Genomic DNA, 14,259 nt, shown 5'->3' with positions numbered 1-14,259 from the left:
GTGACAAAAAGGCCATGCGAAGAGCAGAGGAAGCTGAGCAAGTCACGCACTTCCTGCCTAAGGCAGGCAAGCCCAGGAAGTGTCCAAGCCGCAAAATCTTTCCACTGACCACAAATCCTTTGAAGCTGGGTAAAGCATCACTGGCCACTGCAGGACATCTGCTAAATGCAATTGATTATAATAAATATATAAAGAGTAAAACTTGTGGCTGAGACCAGACTTATAATATTCATTTGAATCCAAGTTTAATTTAGGATAGTTGTAGCAGCAGTTCTGTTATCTTTTTATAAAACATGGCAGTACCTTCAGATCAAGGGTCTCCAATCTTTTCTGTAATAAAAGCTAAGTATGTTCAATAAAAATCATCCCTGTGCCACTAATATATTAGTGTTGTAATAGAGACCATGTTGGACAAAATTACATTAGTAGACACAATATGCAATATTATAAGCAGTGGTCACATCAGTGCTTCAGGCAGTGAACCCAGCAGCAAAGTAAACAAGGAGTTGTTCATTTGGAATACATCTACATGGGTAATACATGACAGCCATAGGTGCAATGCCCTTGGCAGCAAGATATTAGAAATGTCTCCCTAAAGCCACTTGATTTGTCACTTATATATCAGCTTTCAATATATTTAGGAAATTCAACAATTTCCCTCCAAATATCAGCTTATGGGTTCTGAAAATACATACATTTTCATCTCTAGTACATGCTTTTCAATTTGAGGATACATATAATGATTCAACCAAAGAAAACATTTCTTATTGAGTAGGCGGGGCTGCACAATGGAGAGCCTGCTTTAGATGTTTCTGGTTGTGTGAAAAACTATTGTAGGCCACAAAGCTAGCCTGGCAGTGGTTCCCATGTCTCATTCAGATAACCTGTGTTATACCAGTTATTAACCTTTACCACTTCCTAATTCTATCATAGCTGATGCAGTGGCAGGTGATCCTTATTGTGGCATGGTATGCCCTGGGAGCTCCTTGAACACCATTATTACCACAGCACATTTGCTTGGGGCCTTCTCATCAATCCCCAGATCACATCAGAAATAAAGAAACAGATCCGTAGCAGAGAAAATATATTACACTCGCAAAACGCAACTCTAAAACATTACTAAATGTGTAATTTAGAGATTGGTGGAGTGTGAACACTACCTTGAATTGGTTGGTGTCCTGGTTCATGTTATGGTGATTCTGTGTTCACTAGTTAGTTTTCTGGTCAGATATGCCAGATCTGATGGCCTGAAAGGTGGATCAGGGATCTTATCACTTGTGTTAGTCCAGCTAAATATATAACTGTTTACAACATATTGAATTCTTTCCTGTTACTGGATGTTAAGTCAGTTTCACTTTCTCACCAGAACTTACAGAATTACTCGGTTCTGAAATGCTCTTGAACACAAGTGTTTTTAATGAATGTGTGAACTGATATATCCACCATGAGAGTTTGTAATAGGAGCAGAGCAGTGCCTCTTGGTGGCACTAGTCCACATGATTTTGTTACAGATTTCTTGGGGAGGATGATTCCATAGGTATCAAACCCACTTATTTGTGGTTGCACTGTCCACTCTAATTCAAAACAGAAGCAGTGTGTTGGAGCAACAGTCCCTTGAGGTCCATCCATCACCTGGACCACATGGGTTGCTGCTATGTTACTCTACTGATGGTTTTGTATCCTATGATTGGCCATCTCCATATGTAATAATGTCATGACTGAATCCCATGTGACTTCTGCTTTTTCATTCCTCTTCCTCCAGCTATGGACTGTGGCAATTGCTACCGAATAGACACAGGAACCCTGGTGGGTGTGGTGGCTGGAGATATCGTTCTAACCATCATCATCATGTTTGTGGTGTATTTCTGTGCGAGGCGGAAAAACAAAAGCGAAGCTAGTGCTGGTAAGTTCATGACTCACGCCAACTCATAGTTGCTCAACGACTAACTCTGTGCAGTCGACACTTCCAAGTGCACAGTTCCTGTGGGAAGGCTCAAGCACTCCAAAGTGTAGGATTTCTGTGCTAATGTGCTATCCATAATACAGAAATGCAGTGGGAATATTCTATATTTAGCACCCTAAAGTGCAGTGTTCCTGTGGTAATTTCCTCCATCTTTTGAATACTATAAATTTGACACGCATGGGATTCCTGTGGCGATGTTCTTCATCTGGCATACAATACCTCAGGATTTTGATGATCGTCTATGATACACTGTATAATCGGCATTGTCAGTAAAGCATCAGAATGGGCACACTACAATGTACTGTGTCTTAAATTTACTACACTAGAATACAAGATTCTAGTGGCAATGCAATCTGTTGGTGCCCTGTTGATGCACTATAGTGAAGGATTCCTGTATGTTTGGAAGACTGTAGTAAATAGACTACACTTTAATTGTGTCCGACATCTGTAGTGCAGTAACCTGTGGTGCTGTAGGATTAGTGTTCCTTGGATATTCTTCCAAACTGACTCAATGCAAAGATACACTCCTTGTTTTTGATGATGAAGCCTTCATAGGTCTGTAGCTTTATTCCCTGGATTGACTGCAGCCATACTATTTTGGGATACGATATTGAGGATAGCTTCATCAAAAGGCTGCAGAAGCCTGATGGTATTGCAATAAAGACTCTGGATTCAAAGCCCTAGCAAAACCCCTTCCACGATAACAGCATCTCTTTGTATCCTCATATATCCTAGCTATATCCAACATCCTTCTTGTAGATTTTCTTGTTCACCTCAATATTTTATAACTTCAAGTTTGTTTAGCTTTGTTTTTTATTGTTTTGTTGATCATACTGTTAAGCTTAAAATCTTGGACTGTATCACACTCTCTTAGCCAAGCCTTACACAGCTTAAAAAACTTGTATTTTAATCCAAGGTACGTATTTTGCTTAAGTGGTAACACCACACCACTTGCGAATAACAAGTTTAATACCTGCCAGTGTGTAGTATAGAACTGCAATTCTTCCACCAGCAAGATTTATAATGGACAACCCCGTGTGATGTTATGATGCATTTCACACTACTGCACTCAATGACTGTTACCTCCACCACTTGGCCATACTGCTTAAGACCTGAGCGGTTTCTGGGTCTTGAGTCTATTCTAGTCTGCCCTCCTAGTTCATGTGTATGGGGTCAGGCATCTCCTTGCCATTTCTTTCTATAAATCCCTCTGCTTCTCTGTATTTTCCTCCTACCATTTTCTACTTAGGGTACTCATCTGCCTCGTCAAATGGCTGCAAAGGCAGAGCATGTCTCAATATATTATGTGGATGTGAAAGCCTAGCAATACCATTTCCACGACAACTGCACCTTTTTTGATCCTCATATACCCCAGCTTACTCCAAAATGCTTTCCTCTAAGACTTTTGCCAGAGTTGCTTGTTCGTCCTTAGTTCTCATCACTTCAAGTTTTTATTTGCATTTGACCTTCAGATCTCTGCCTGGTTTTGCTAAAATAATTCTCTGACTCTGGCCTTGAATGTAGATAACAAATAACATGTTAAGCCCCTTTTGCGAATCTCCTCACATATCACATGCTTTATTGACCACTAGTTGCATCTGAACCTGCAAGACTTCCAGATGTTTCACCGGCGAGGTCTACCTCTTAAATACAAATCCCCAAGAGGGCCACCTTGAAAAGGACCACATTCCCATGTACCACAGCTCCATCATAACTACCTTAGGCTAAACCTGCTCCACTGGAAAGCAAAGTACAGTTGGGGGTGAACCCGTTGGAGACTTTATGGGCGTGGCACAAAATTCTCAAATGCCTCTAGGGAACAGAGCCAACAGCTGTAGCCCCCACTACTACTGATCTCAGCAAGGATCATACAAGAATAGAGGTTTTCAGAGAATTCTACTGCCGATACAGAAGTGTCCCAAATTTTCTCCATGCCCTAGCTGGTTTTCTCATTAAGCACCACCGAAAACATCACCAACCTATAAGTGTAACCTACGTGTTTTATAAGTGACCTTCTGTTACACTGGGCTGTGACCATGGACACATTCATCACAGTCACAATGAATTAGTTTGCAGCAAACCGAAATACCTCATTGTGTGAGGAAAGTCTTCCTGCCATAGAACAAGACAAGATTGCCACCATCCTTATGTCAACCTAATATTTTATCTACTTATACTTTATCTTTATCATAACACTCCCATCCTGTAAATTTGGAGCAGGCAGGCGAAGGAGAGTATTTTATTTATGAAATACATGTTCTCACCTTTCTTGCAATTATTAACGCTCCTGGAGATCTGCCACTGTTGTTGTGAGGGGCACTGTATTTCTGCATTGCCAAAGGAGTTGGCAATCTACTATTTATGGGTGAGCCAGATAGTTCTATCCAGAGTGCACATGAACAGGTCTGTTAAGCTGGCATATGCTAGAAGGATGTTATTTTGTGATGCCTAAAATCAATGAGTGCCACTCATTTCCAAAATGTGACTGCCATTGAAACTTTTCGGATAATTGTCAAATGTTGTAACTTCGTAGATTTTATATGAGGAGAACTAGTAGATGTTGCCCAGTAGACTGGGGATAAAAACCATATATTCCAACTTCCTCTGAATTTCACTGAGGTAATGGAGCTATTGCCAGGGGCTCAGGAGGATTTTCATCACTCAGGCTTTGATAAATATAAGTGGTGTGGTTTTCATCTGTCTCCACTTTGTCCACAAAGGGGAACCACAGCTTCTACTATTCATTATTGTCCTTCATGATGGAGGTCAGTGCAAGTGTAATAAGTCTTTTGAAAACATATTATTGGAGTTCTGTGACAATATCTAGGTCTCTTCTCATTGTCGGATTGCCCTGACTGCCCTTTATAATATCTGTACCTGCTTGCTGAATACTATAACAGATGTATTCCACTATAGATTGTGTCAGCATCATGTATGGAAATCTCAGAAAGAAGTCTTCCACATTATGTTCCTTTCCTGGCTACTGAATGATGTAAAATATGTAGTCAAGCAGGTCAAACCCCATGCTTAAACAGGGAGGAGAACTTGGCTTTTGGTTTTAAAAGATGGAACACAAGCCTGGTGATTAGCAACAGCAGTCAATTCCTTATGATGCAGAAGCCAATAATACTATTTAGATTCCAAACCATGGCTCAGGCGTTGTCCCTTTCTGATTCAGTCAGTTTTTCACCGTTATGCATGAATGCTTTGAAGCAAGTCTTGGTATAGTTCATGTTGAGCAAGAATGGCTATAGGACATACTGGGCTGGCATCCCTTGTACGCTCTGTTCAAAGTAATGTGTTGAAGTACGTTAGGTGATCTCTAGCCATGCAAACCTTGACGGTGTGAGCTATTTGTGGCATTCCTCAGTCTAACTGAAACTGTACTTTTATTTTGTGATATTTCAGTGCGGTAAGTGAAAATGACCTAGGGGCTGATTTAGCCTTTGGAGTACAGTTTTTCCTGTGCCAGGGTGACAGGGGAAATATTCTGTCTTCCTGACAGATTAACAGCACTACAAATGTACAGATGTCCGCTGTCCCAGCAGACATTTCTTACTGTGGCAGGTATCACCTTCACAACGGTTCCTGTCAATGCATTATTTAGTTTTCCGGATGGCTCAATCAACATGACCCAAAGCAGAATTTTGTTTTTGGTCTTTTATACAATTTCTCTGGGCATTATAAAACAATTTCAGCATTCCTTTTAGGAAAAGAATGTGTATCACTGTTTTGGAGTCATAAATAAGGTCTCCAATATCAAATGCAGGTGAGCCTCAACCTTACATGGACACAATGAGGGACAGTGGGTAACGTGTCTAGATGTCCGGCGCGTGATTGTTGCCTGTTACTGTGTGTGCTGTGTTTGGATTGGCTGAGTGTTCCTAACTTCATGTGGCCTCTGACTTTATGGTGTTTTGGGAATGCGTGCACCCCTCTGGCCGTGTGTGCTTTATTGGTGCCAATTTCTTCTGACCATTGTGGTGTCGCTGAGCCTATCTGGGATTGATCTGTAGTTTTCCTGTTAGTGCGTTTGTCTCCGGGCTACATGACGTCCCACCTGTGACCTGTCAATCAGTAACCTCAGGCCTAGGTCTCTGAGCCTGCTTCACCACGTATTTCTGAGTCGGGGTGAATGGAGAGCTCATGATGGGTGAATTTGATGACAGTGATTCAATTTCATTTTTATATATGAATGTACATTGGCATTGACTTATCAATATTGACATCTGTACCCATATACTAAACATTAAATGTTAACTTCCCATTTCTATAGGACTGTATGTCTTATAATAAAAAATGATCACCTCATCCTATTTTCTTCATTATTTTGTCATTTCACTGATTGCGGTCCTATTTCCTATTAAGTTCATTTGGAAATTTTAATTCATTTGTTTTATATATTGTGTTGTTGTTTCACAACCGTAACATATGTATTTTGCTCCTAGTAAAGCTTTGCTCCTTGCGCCAAGCTACCATGGTTAGGCAGGTATTTCTCAGGGGAACAAGGTAACCTAGCATATGTAAAAATTAACCGCTTGATGTATGAACTGAATGCCTCCAGGCATTTAAAATTGTTCTGTCACGAGTCTGATGGTCACTCCAGTGTCCACCAGAAATACCGTACTTTAGCCATCGAACCCAGTATGCAGGACTGTTAGTCCTGACAGCCTTAGGGTGGTCTTCCACCAACTTTTGCCAGCCTCCCTCCATTTTTCTGATCTCATTTTTCATGGTTTTAGGACTCTGCACACTTTACCACTGCTGACAAGGTTAAAGTGCTTTTTCTCTCTCCCCTACACATGGTAACATGTGCTGATACCCAATTGGCATATTTAAATTACTTGTAAGTCTCTAGTCAAGTGCACTACATGTGGCCAGTGCCTGTAAATTAAATGCGAATAGTGAGCCTGCAGCCCTGATTGTGCAACCTGTGTATGCAGTTTTACTGCCATCTTCACTTCAAAGGCACTTTGGGTGTATATACTGGGTCTGTGACCCCCCTAAGATCAGACACTTCTGGACCTACAACTGGACTTTGTCAGAGAGATTGCCGTGCTGGCCAAAGGACTCATCTGGACTGCTTCTGTTGGAAGGGCTTTGCCTTCTCCCACAAATGCTCTTCTTGGGCTAAGCTTGCCTCCTGTTAAGAAGTCTCAAGGCCATCAAAGACTTCATCTGAGAGAGAAAATTCACCTCTTTCAAAAAATTAGATGCAACACCTGCAGAAATCGATACAGCACCTGTCTTGTGGCTGAAAAATCACTGCATCGCCTACTGAGTTGATGCAGAGCCTGTTTCATCTTCCCAGAATGTTTTGGATTTTCCACGCATCATCCCTGGGCAACAAAATATCACAGCAGCGCAGTAAGGAGCCAAGGCTGTGCACCTGCAAATCAGCATATCACCTTGCCTGTGAGGACAGAATCAATGCATCACCTCTGCTGCGCCGGAATAATCAACGCATCACTTTACCTTGCAACGCATCACCTCCTCTGTGGTCTTCTGTGTCATTATTTTTGATGCATCCCAGGCACTTTATATTAAAAGGATACATTCTTACGGATTAAGACCCATCTAAATCTTTAAAAAGTGATATCTTGACTTGTGAATTTTGGATTTGTGTCGTATTGGTCTTATTTTATGTAGATAAATATTAGCTGTTTTCTTAAACTGATGTGGAGTACTTTTTGTGGTGTTTTCACTGTGTTACTCTATGAGTTATTGCACAAATACTTTATACATTGCCTTTTTAGTTAAGCCTGTCTGCTCTTTGCCTAGCTACCAGAGGGTGAGCACATGATAATTTAGGTTGTATTATGACTTACCCTGACTAGGATTGTGGTCCCTTCTCTGACTGGGTGCATACCTTTGACAACTAGATGCCCAATGTCTTAACAAGGACCAGTTCAGAGATACTGTTGTCTTGCTGCTTCATGCTTCTTCTGACTGAGAAGGCATATCTGGATATGATATGGACTTTTGGATATCCCTATTTTGTGGCGTGATGCTGTCTCTTTTCAGTGGATCTGGGTTAACCATGCTCTACATTGCTGATGGAGCTATGGTGAAGCGGTGTTTGTTATCCCCCTTTCCCTTCTGGATTTGCATATGCTTGTAATGCCTCCTTCCCATCCAGACACCACTGTTGTCTTCTGCTGGATATGTTTTAAATCTACGGGTAGCGCTGTTTGTGAGATGAGGGTTATGGCCTCGTCACAGAGTGGGGTGGGATCAGCAGTCTCACTGACCCCATCCCACTCTGTGACGAAGTTGGGACTGCTGCCTTCCCTCATTGGCTGACCTAAGGTCACCCAGCGAGGGAAGGTACCAATCCCAACCCTCCTAGGACCTCCGAGGCTGAAGGTAAGTGTGTGTGTGTGATTTTTTCAAATTAATGTTTGGTGCATGCGTGTATGTTTGAATGTTGATGAGTGTTGTTAATGGATGTGGGTGTGTGCATGCATGTGTGTGTGTGTGTGTGTGTGAAAGAATAAGTGTGAGTGTGCTTTCCGCCCATCCTCTACCCCCTAAAACTGCCAGCCACCACTGGGTCTGAAAGTTTGCAACATAAAGAAGATGATTCACAGCCCTCGATTACTTAAGATGTCTCTGCCCCTTAATTATTATAAAGGTCACAGGAGCATATTTACCTAAAACTGAGCAATGAAATGGTGGCCAAAAATCAGCTGCACTGCATGGCGCAAACCAACAAAAATGTTGCAGCGTCACATTTACAAAGATTCATTCTCCACCACATCACTGGACACGCAAACCCATATAATGCTAGCTGGTGCATGCAAAATATGCTTAGCATTGTGCCATGGCGCAGTAATTTACAGGCTTTTATGTTTGCAACATTCTCTTAAGTACATTTGTCTTCATAAATAAAGAACTACCAGAGTTAAAGTGTGTAATTTATGTGCCTCTTAGCTGTGACACTTAATACGCGTTTAAGAACCATGCAGTGTTGATCTCCAACCTTTCCTTATTGTTTGCCCCTGTTTTGATATGGCAGTATTATTCCACACATACTAATTTGTGACACTTTAGTAGGAATGGGTTTGTATTGACTCCTGATGGTGGTTGTAGTAATCACTCCTTAACACCAGTCCTAGAACAGGATTTCACACTATGCAGAGCAATGACATTGAGCGCTGCGTGTGTTGAGACATTCACTGGAAGTGCCTTTCACATACTGAAGTTCATCAGCACCGTCATTCCTGATGCTTTTTGTCACAAGAGCACCCTTGTATAACTTTAGTAAATCTTGGCCACATCCTTTCATGCATGCTTTCAAAGGTTTGACTTAGGTGTTGTTAGGTTCTCCTGGTTTTTGTCATGCGGAGTTGAAAATTCATCTTTCATAGACTGAAAATCTAAATAACATACCTGACACATGACTCTTCCCTAGATATAAGCATGATGCCCCTTCTAACCGGACTTACTCAGTGCATAGGGACTGCTCTTTTGTTTCTTCATCTCTTGGGGCCCTGTGACACTTTGAAGATATCACAGTCATTCATCAATATATTCCATTAGAGCCCTAGATTCCAGGACCCTAGAGATGATAAATTGATTTTCATGGTACTGGCCCCTGATAGAAAACCTCTAATTAGGGGTACATGCCAATCATTATCAACAGACAGCATGGGCAGTAGCATGTGCACACATTGGTGGGGTACTTCCAAACCTTCTCTCCATTGGTTTGAATGGAATACTGCTTCAGCAGTTGTGAGGATGAGAAGAGTAATCACCTTTTCAACAGTGTATTTTCTGTACTAGAAAGAAAAGTTGGTCAAGTGAAGTAAGGCACTAGAGGCACAATGTTTGAAAATGCATTCCAAGAGTGCACCTACCTTCTCTGGAGTGGATACCTCCGGCCCTGAAAGTTCTACCTCCAGTTTGGCACCGCCATTTGACGCCAAGTGGAAATTAAATCATTATACAGGTGCTGGCCTCTATCACACAAAATGTTTGCTCTAAATGCCTCAGGTTCTACACTAATATTTATGCATGAATGGTGGTGATAAGAAGGAGCTCAATCTTAGTGAGAACATTTCGCACACTTCAAAATGACATTCTACCAGAACTTCACGAGGAGCTCCCAGCTGAATAACAGTAACACCAGAGGGATATTGCTAAATCTTGTCATCCATCTAAAATAAGCCTTCCATGGCTTACAGGCAAAGTTACCAATACACACCATCAACCTCAAAAGTTCCAGATTCTTCTCTAGAGGTTGTTGAACAACAGTTGTATAATATTTAGTAATAACCTAATGCTTCCTCTGAGACAGGCCAATACCTCTCAGTCTCTTAAACCTCAAGATAGAGTAAATTTATTTGTTTAGAACAGAAACTGGTAAAGAGGCTAAAGGCAGACCCTATTTTCATGTAAGTGATGAATATTTGTTTTAGATTGTGAGGAGCTTGTAGGGCGGGCAGTTCCCTAGTGAAGGCATTTGAGAAGCATTTGGTATCCTGTTAAAATACTTCTGAAGTGAAGGAAACATTTCAAGTAGAGTTGAGAGGTACACTTAACCCTGTACCATTATCGAAGGAGCTAGGTTGTCAGGTCGGGCCAAAAGGCAAAAATGTGTGATCTCATTGTTCAGTCCTTTGCTCTCTCCCTCATTCCCTCTACATTTGAATTTCATCAGGTACCCTTCCAAAACTTTAGTGAAATAATGTTTATTCAGCAAACATATCTTCTTTCATTTCTTTCACCTATATGTGTCCCCCTGGCAGCCCAGTAGATTGGCTTTGTTGATCTGACCCAGCTGGTTGAGAAATTAACTACTCTCTTTTAAAATCACAAAAAAAAAAAAAAATGTTTAAATTGGGCATCCTTTAACTATATTATACTCCTGCCACAAAAAAAACCATCACAGACACAGACAGCTAGTCACACATGAAACAACAGCACCCAGGACCTGACCTTCATTGGAAGCTGTAGGCCAAAACCTGCACATTTCTGGTAGTCGTTCTATGAATTATCAGCTTGCTCAACTCCCTATTCTTCAGTCAACTATTCACCTCCCTGAAAGGCACCCATCTACTCCAAAGACAATGTAGCCATGACCTAAACTTCAGTCTCTCCTACTCTTCATATTTAGTCTATGCTTGCCGGGCCTATTACCTGCCTGGCCCCACCTGCCTCTCACAGGAAAGTGAATCCAGACAAACCAGCTACTACAAAGAAGCAGGAGAAGGGGGTTGTCCGACAGCATCATAGCCTACTGTACTAAAACCACCTATATTCCCCAGCGGAAAACTACCCTACAAGGAAAATTGCATTTGAGTCTTCCTTATCAATGTAAAATCGGCCTCCCAAAGTAGTGCCAACATCTGCAACTTGCTCAAAGTTGATCTCACTCTCCTTACTATTACTGAGAAGTGGTTCACCACTTCTTTGCTGGAAATCTTGGCCATCTTCTGAGCCAAATATTGCACCCTTTTCAGAAAGAGAAAGAAACAGTGGTGGCAAAGGGGACTCATTTACCAGGACTGGCTCATCTCCAAGCTAATCAATGGCCTACAGTGTGCCTTCTTTGAAAATCTGTTAATAAGATGTTTCACCAGCTGACATGTATCCATCAAATGTGCGCTTAGATATCCCCCTTAAAAGAATCCATTCTTCTTTCTCAAAGAACATCCTTTATCTTGCACACTATTTACTCACTCTCTTGCATAGTTATTATACTAAAAGACAAGAAGTACACAGCTACTTTGCCCAAAGTGATAAAGAGGACTTGGACAATCTTTGCTTCGTACAACACAGCAGTTGACAAACCATTTCTAGGAATCATTGACCAGACCTCCTGTTTACCTTTATCCCTATCTTCCAGATCACCCACATATTGTTGACCACATGATTGTACAATTAGGTCCAAATAAACATTAATGTATGTAGCAAAAGTGTAGTATTCTTATTTTAGTCACACATCCAGATGTTGCTTTCTATCTGCTCATACTCAGAATAGCCTTGATGTTCTGAAGTGTGCGAGAAAAGAGGTTCTGGGTAGTGACAGTTGGTTTGGGTAAGCTGTGGATGAGGTGGCAATCAAGCTGATTTGTTCTTACCTTGTTGGAGCTCTGTGTTCTTTTAACTACTTTTCACTGGCAGTGAGTGAAATTGAAGATATCCACCACAACATGCTGTGGTTTTGCATTCCATGTCAGTAGGAGTGGATCTGTCATAAAAGAAATCTGTAAGAAAACATTGAGATGGAGATTTGATTTATTGCAAGTGCATTTCCTGATCTAGATAATGCGATATTGAAAAAGGAGCCAGTTTTGTTGGCTTCGGAAAATATTTCAGCCTCAAAGAGAAGCAGGCATTTTGAGGGAGAGCGCTGACGTCAGAGCAACACATACCATTTTGTTTTGATAGAAGGTATGTGCCACCTTTCACAACCCCAATCTTCTCTCAACATACCACAATGTGTCCTGCTGACACATGGCACGTCTGTATGGCAGCTATATTTGACAACTGGGACATCGTCAATTGCTGTTTGTAAATATGTGTTTTTTATGTTACACAATGTCAGCTCACTAGAACTATCAGCATTAGGTCAACGCTGACAGAGTACATCTTTGTACAACTAGTCATATGCCTGCACTGATGACATGATTGAGCGCTGGGTCACAGCCTGTTGAACATATTAGACTTGCTGTGACTTTTATGTGTATCTTCTACTTTAGTCTTATGTTGGCACTGTTAGTCAATGGAGTAGCCATGTCTGTTGTTAGAGAGCTTTTGATTCATAAAGCTGTTTACAGTGATGACGCATTCTTAAGCAAACATACAAAAGTTACTCCTTCAGGGCAATGTGACTCCCACGCATGAACATTTCTAGGCTCACATAATATTTGGTAACTGTTAACTAATGATCTTGTTAACATTATGGCATTCATTACAACCCTGGTGGTCGGTCGAGAAATGGCGGTAATACCGCCAACAGGCCAGCGGAAAAAAAATGGCATTACAAGCATGGTGGTGACCGCCATGCTAAACCGCCACTTCTCCACTCCGACCGCCAGGGTGGTAATGACCGCTGGGCTGGAGACTTCAGTCTCCAGATCAGCGGCTGTCACTACACCGCCGGCGGTATCACGACCCCGCATACCGCCATGGATTTCGTGGGGTTCTGTACCACCCCTAAATCCATGGCGGTAGGCACTATCAGTGCCAGGGAATTCCTTCCCTGGCACTGATAGGGTTCTCCCCCAACCCCTCCCCCACCCCCGAGTCCTCCCCCACACCTGACCCCCCTACCACCCCTCAAAGGTGGCAGGACCCCCCAACCCCTCAACATTGACACACACCCCTAAACGCACACATACACTATAACTACACATACCCGCACACATACAGACATTCCAACAGATATACACACAGACATACACGCACACATACTCACAGACATACACGCACACATACACACAGACATACAGACAGACATGCACACATTTTCCACACCCCCAACACACCCGCTTGCATACACGCACTCACACGCCCCCTCTACACACTCACACCCCCATGCACGCACACAACAACCCCTCCACCCCCCTCCCCTAACAGACAATCACCTTACCTGGTCCAGTGATCCTCTGGGAGGGAACGGGATCCATGGGGGCTGCTCCTCCGCCAGCTCCCTGTCACCAGAACATCGCCACACCGAATCATGGAACGTGATTTGGTGGGCGGTGTTCTGATGACGTGGTGGTGGAGGTGGAGCAGCCTCCACTTCCCCTCCGACCGCCAGTATAGCTGCTGGCGGCTCTCCGTCTGAAAAAGGACAGAGGGCTGCCAGCAGTCATAATACGCTGTGCGGAAAACCACCTGCACTGGCGGTCTTCAGCACGGCGGTACCTCGGCGGTCTTGCAAAAAGACCACTGAGGTTCAAATGAGGGCCTATGTGAGTTGAACTTTGAAGAAAGTGGTAAACTGTGATTCTGACATGTACCAATCATTGGAAACAGTTCAAGGTTGTTGGACTTGCCCCTGTTTGCAGGGTTGTCTCCAAACCTTTTGCCTTCTTCTTCCTATATTTTCTGACCTGTTTTTGTTGGCTGTAGAACTCTGGGGACTTTACCACTGCTAAACAGTGCTAGAGGGCATATGCTCTTTGTCTAAATGGTGTTGGTGATTGTTTAATCCTTGATTGGCATATTTCATTTACTTGTAAGTACCTAACAAAGTGCACTATGTGTGCCAAGGGCCTATAAATCAAATGCTGATAGTGGGCCTACAGCACTGATTGTGCCACCCACATGAGTAGCCCTGTAAA

The 14,259-nt window shown here is 42.4% G+C and overlaps 1 protein-coding gene across 1 annotated transcript in view; it reads left to right on the top strand.

Annotated features, from left to right (window-relative positions):
- Window positions 1–14,259, top strand: part of HCST (hematopoietic cell signal transducer) — a 71,778-nt gene that overhangs the window by 48,719 nt on the left and 8,800 nt on the right. Inside the window, exon 3 of the mRNA XM_069201118.1 lies at window positions 1,763–1,903. Within this exon, the coding sequence (XP_069057219.1) occupies window positions 1,763–1,903 (141 nt within the window). The remainder of the gene's footprint in view (window positions 1–1,762; window positions 1,904–14,259) is intronic.

Source organism: Pleurodeles waltl, chromosome 7 (genome assembly GCF_031143425.1).
Source record: "Pleurodeles waltl isolate 20211129_DDA chromosome 7, aPleWal1.hap1.20221129, whole genome shotgun sequence".
In the NCBI taxonomy this organism is placed as follows: domain Eukaryota; kingdom Metazoa; phylum Chordata; class Amphibia; order Caudata; family Salamandridae; genus Pleurodeles; species Pleurodeles waltl.
This window is presented reverse-complemented; position numbering and strand designations above follow the sequence as displayed.